Here is a 5,475-nt window from a genome sequence, read left to right as displayed (position 1 = left end):
CAGAATAATCTTCTATTCTGTCCAGGTGTCAGTGTGCGATTCGCTCGTACACTATTTGAAGTGAATATGTGGAGACTGAACACTCTAATATTGTATATAATATTCCTCTTGATAGTATATTTTTATATATTCCTGGTGGTTACATTTTAATAAATTGTATATTATAAATGCGATATGAATTAAATAATAAAACAGTAGTAGTTTTAAGAGTTTTCTTAAAAGCACGAAGTAATTTTTTATATAATGATACACAAGTCCGCATATTACTTTTTTAAAATAAGTGCGATTTATTATTAAAATATAAATTCATCCATATAGTTTTTAAATTTATTTTTTATTTATTTATTTTTAAATATGGGAGACTTAGGACTTGTTTAGACACACACGTAATTGCAAAATTTCTCATAATTTATTGTTCCAATATAACTCAAATAAAAAATATTTTTTAATTTTAAATTTACAAAAGGTTTTTACTACTATGCCGCTCAACTTTGACTATTGGGCGTGTCCTTAGTGGAAATCGTATTTTTTATTTTCTTTTTCTTTCTCACATTTGTTAAAAATTTTTAAAAAGTAAAAAATATATCAATACACTAATAGTCAATTTCTTAACTATTTAGATTTTTTAAAAAAAATATGAACAGTCAAAGCGAGGGAGAAAAATAATACGGCATACTATCATTTCTCTTTAAAAAATTCTTATATAATTATTACTTAATCATTACTCAAACAAAAAAATCAATACACCGTTTACAAATCTTAAAGTAAAAATAATATTAAAAAATTAAATTAAAATGATATTTTAAAATGATAGTAAAATTTTACTCTCCTTTTTTAAAATAAAATTTAAAATGATATCTTAAATTAAAATTTTACTCTATTTTTTAAAAAATAATAAAATATTTTTATTTAAAATTACGAAAAGTATCGTAAGTCTTTGTTTGGATGGTAAAAATATTTTATCTCAACTCGTCTCATCATTATAATTTTTCTAAATTTTCATACAAAATATAATAAACCACTAAACTTTTTCAAATTAAAAAATAATAATAATATTAAATAATAGTATTCTAATAATATTTTATTAAACTTTTAACGTTCTTCTCAATTTATCATTATAATTTTTTTAAATTTTTATATAAGTTTTAATAAATAATTTATCATTTTAAAATTTTAAAATTTTAAAATAGTAATAGTATTAAAAATAATATTATAATAATATTTTATATTTTTGGTTAAACTGTTAAAACTGTACCTAAATGTCCAATCATGCTCTTGATACGCTAATACGGTAGAGAAATGCAATATAATTGGCTGAACAATTTTATGATATATCATTCTTCATACGTGTCTAACAATGTTCTTTCTTTTCTTTTCTTTTTTCTTTTTATGCCCTTGGTATTTCCTTTTGTTCTACAGTAAAACAACAAATTTGACGGCTGAGATTTGTCAAGAATAATAACTACGAATAATCAAAGGGTTGTGGCCGCGAAAACTGGGGCCGAGACAAAACAAAGGGGAATCATTTGTAGTCGTGATCTACGACTCTACAGACACAGTGAGGTGAGGTCTACTGTTTCTGTACGCGGAATCTTAAAACTGCCCGATAATGATCTGACTCCTGCCCAACTTCAGTCCCATCTACTGCCCCCTCACTGACACGGTCAGCTGCCCTACCCTGCCCTCTCCCGCTTCCTCTCTCTATTCTCCGAGACTGGAGTTTCTCTCTGATTACGGGGTTTATAAATGTGAGGGCGAGGCCTCCACCGCTGGAGGAAGGTGGCGTTGGTTAGAGTTAGAGCCCCTCTCCGGGGACCGTCCGTGAAGTGCCCTGTACTTGTGTAGATTGTGAGAGCGAGGGAGGGAGATGGGTCAGGGATTAAGCTGCGCGGCGAGTAACGAGCAGGGGCTCTTCAGGGCGGTACAAGTTGGGGACTTGAAAACTGTGGAGGATCTGCTGGAGAGAGACCCGGCTCTCTTGCACCACGCCACTGTCTATGATCACCACTCTGTGCTTCACATAGCCGCTGCCAATGCCCAGGTCGAGGTGGGTGCTCTTCTGTTTCAAGACTTATTTTCTTGTTCTTCGATCGACCTTTTTGGGGTCTGACTATGGGTTCTTTGACATTATGATGAAATTTCTGCGCTTTTTTTTTAAAAAATTTTTCCGATTGATTTTTGGGTATTTATTAATGCGTGTTTCGGCGTTTTGAGTACGTTGCAGATTCTGTCCATGCTTTTGGAGCGATCTGTGAATCCAGACGTGTTGAATCGTCAAAAGCAGGTACGAGTGTGTATTCACTAAAAAATTTATATTTTCTTGACATTCTATCGTGGTATGAATGTGATGTCTCTTCTTGGTTCAGAATGATTGATCGCGAGGTTAGTGTCTCTTCATTCGTGGGTCCACTAGTTGTGGTATTGATCTATTGGTTTGAAATGTTGCAGACTCCGCTAATGTTAGCTGCAATGGGCGGCAAGATCTCATGCGTCAAAAGGCTTCTCGAAGCTGGAGCAAATGTCTGTAAAGTTTCCAGCTTTATAATTCAGATTTCTCTTCTATTTATTTGAATCTGAAAATTGAAGTGGGTAATCTTGTTATCAGATATTGATGTTTGATTCCCTTTACGGAAGAACCTGCTTGCACTATGCTGCTTACTACGGTCATGCCGATTGCCTTCAAGCAATTCTTTCTGCTGCTCAATCTAGTACCGTTGCTGTTTCTTGGTTAGTTTCTTTCCCCGCATCGATCTCGCGCGCTCTCTGGAGTTATATGGCTTACGATTATTCGATACTGATATCTATGGTGATTCGATTGCAGGGGGTTTGCACGGTTTGTGAATATTAGAGATAGTAGGGGAGCAACACCTCTGCATTTAGCAGCCCGTCAAAGACGGCCTGATTGTGTACATATTCTCCTAAACAATGGTGCTCTTGTTTGTGCTTCAACCGGCGGATACGGGTAATATTTCCAGTGATTAATTTGTTTGGTATTGACTCATGATATTCTTTTGTTTTTTGGATTGATATATTGCTGTCAACAGCTCCCCGGGAAGTACTCCTCTTCATCTGGCTGCCAGAGGCGGATCTCTGGATTGCATCCGTGCATTGTTAGCATGGGGCGCGGATCGTCTTCAAAGAGATGCATCTGGGTATGATATAGTTTTCTTTTAGGCTTAAAACCGAAACGTAATTATGTTCTCAATCGAATGTGCTGCAAGTTGAATAACATGCTTGGATTCCTCATATCAGCTAATTTTAACATATTTCATGGGAAAATAATTCGTGGTTTATCTTGTATGATCCTGTTAATATAATCTGCAAATCTGGCCTGGTTAATAGGGCCAGTTGGAGATGTTAGCTTTTAAGAAAGATCCTTAAGTTAATCCCATGAAGTGAAGTGGCCCATGGGTATGGGGCACGAATGCTCTCACAATGGTTAGCACTTTCATTTATATATCCATTTAGCAGTCCATTCTGTTGATTAATTCCAACGAATTGTGTTTTTTCTTTCTTCTGACAACCGTGAACTATTTGTTTTATTATTTGCTTGCAGGAGAATACCATATGTAGTTGCTTTGAAGCGCAAGCATGGTGTATGTGCAGCCTTGCTGAATCCTTCGTCTGCGGAGCCTCTTGTCTGGCCGTCACCTTTGAAGTTCATTGGTGAGCTTAATCAGGAAGCAAAAGATCTGTTAGAACAAGCCTTGATGGCGGCAAACAGGGAGAGGGAGAAGACAGTTTTAAAGGGCACTGCATACTCCCTTCCATCTCCATCTCCATCTCCATCTCATTCTGATGGCGTGGAGGACAACATTTCTGAGGCTAGTTTTCTTTCACTTCTTGCAGATGTGCTTAATGAAATTTTGATTTTCTTTAATGGCTGAATCAGAATGTCTGAGATGTGAGTTTCATTTTAGAAAGAAAGATTTTATTTGTAATCTTGTTTATTTTCACATTGATGTGGAAGCCCGCCACGACAGTTAGTATAAAAAAAGACTTGTAAAATGGGAACAATTTTAGGAAAAATTTAAAAAACCTTCTCAGTTTTGGGTCTTGTCCCAACTATTAGATGGTAAACTGCTATTATTCTGTTCTTGCCATGTTCTTTATTAAGATACATATCTTCTAATGCTATTCTGTTAGATTTATTCATTCTGTTAACTAGAGAAACTGATTGCTGCAAATCTGAAACTGACATATTCATTGGGGCAATCATATGCAGGTCAGTGATACTGAGCTATGCTCCATATGCTTTGAGCAGGTGTGCACAATTGAAGTCCAAGATTGTGGCCACCAAATGTGTGCACATTGCACATTAGCACTTTGCTGCCACAATAAACCCAACCCGACCACAGCGTGCCTAACCCCGCCAGTTTGCCCATTTTGCCGAAGCACCATCTCCAGGCTGGTGGTTGCAGTAGATATAAAAGACTGTGACGACTCCGATTGCAATAGTGGTGATATGAGTTCTTGCAAGTTAAGAAGGTCAAGGAGGTCCCAAAACCTCAGTGAAGGAAGTAGCAGCTTCAAGGGCCTAGCCGCTTCATTTGGAAAGATGGGCGGCCGTAGCTCTGGACGGATTGCCGCTGAAAATGAGTGGGTGGATAAACCTTGATGGTTGGTGGAATTTGGCAATCGAAAAATGTCATGTCATTTTGACCATCAAGATACAGAGACTGTCTAATGGTAAAAGGGAAGAGCAAAATGATGAAAATGCCATGACCATAAGTGCTGGATCTACCCATTTAAAAAGTATAGATAGAAATCTATCTCCTATTATGTAGATTTGAGAAATAAGCAAGGACGGTGGTTGAAGTTTGGGTTGGTAAAGCTTGGTCGTTGGGGTTATGTTGTAATAGTTGTTTCCTTGAGACTGAAGAAGTATTGATGATTTTTTAGGGTCTTCTAGATGCCTGAATTTGTAGAAAAAAAACCGAGATATTCTTTTCTTTGGAGTAAAATTTTACATTCTTAAATGGCTACTCCTTGGGATATTTGAGAGCTCTTCCTTCTGAAATGTAGGGTTGGGCAGCGGGGTCCGCCCTTGCTACCTTGCCCTCGCCCGTCCTGCTAGGGGTCCTCCATGCGGGGCGGGGTAGCCCACCTGCTAGGGGTCCTCAATGCTGACCTTGATTGGGCCCTGCCCTGCATCCTACTTCTCACCCTTTTATATTTATAATAAAAAATATTTTTTTATGTTTATATAAATAATTAGATATATACAATTTGTTAAAAATTTGAAATTGAATTCAATTTAATAGATTGTCTTGACCTCCTAGATCAACATCTAATAAGTTTATATTCTTTTTTAATACAACTTATAATTAAATTATATTATAATTTTGGGTTAAAAAAATTTTAAAGAGAAAAAAAATTTATAGACCTAATGGATTATTAGGTTGAGCAGGGGGCGGGGTTGAAAACCTTCATCCCGCAGGGTGCGGGATGGGGAGAGAGTGTGTATAGTAGGAG

General features: G+C 36.5%; 1 protein-coding gene across 1 annotated transcript; it reads left to right on the top strand.

Annotated features, from left to right (window-relative positions):
* Positions 1-1,632: 1,632 nt before the first annotated feature.
* On the top strand, positions 1,633-4,985 carry LOC109002651 (putative E3 ubiquitin-protein ligase XBAT31). The gene is made up of 8 exons (XM_018980498.2): positions 1,633-2,047; positions 2,225-2,284; positions 2,449-2,520; positions 2,606-2,727; positions 2,822-2,962; positions 3,045-3,152; positions 3,557-3,824; positions 4,226-4,985. The coding sequence occupies exons 1-8, from the start codon at positions 1,868-1,870 to the stop codon at positions 4,616-4,618; spliced, it is 1,344 nt and encodes a 447-aa protein (XP_018836043.1). The 5' UTR covers positions 1,633-1,867; the 3' UTR covers positions 4,619-4,985.
* The last annotated feature ends 490 nt before the right edge of the window (positions 4,986-5,475 follow it).

The sequence above is a fragment of the Juglans regia genome, chromosome 5 (genome assembly GCF_001411555.2).
Source record: "Juglans regia cultivar Chandler chromosome 5, Walnut 2.0, whole genome shotgun sequence".
In the NCBI taxonomy this organism is placed as follows: domain Eukaryota; kingdom Viridiplantae; phylum Streptophyta; class Magnoliopsida; order Fagales; family Juglandaceae; genus Juglans; species Juglans regia.
This window is presented reverse-complemented; position numbering and strand designations above follow the sequence as displayed.

Coding starts and splice junctions, on each gene's coding strand:
- LOC109002651 (XM_018980498.2), top strand. CDS start 1,868: ATGGGTCAGGGATTAAGCTGCGCGGCGAGTAACGAGCAGGGGCTCTTC. Junction 2,048..2,224: donor CTGCCAATGCCCAGGTCGAG/GTGGGTGCTCTT, acceptor AGTACGTTGCAG/ATTCTGTCCATGCTTTTGGA. Junction 3,825..4,225: donor TGGAGGACAACATTTCTGAG/GCTAGTTTTCTT, acceptor AATCATATGCAG/GTCAGTGATACTGAGCTATG.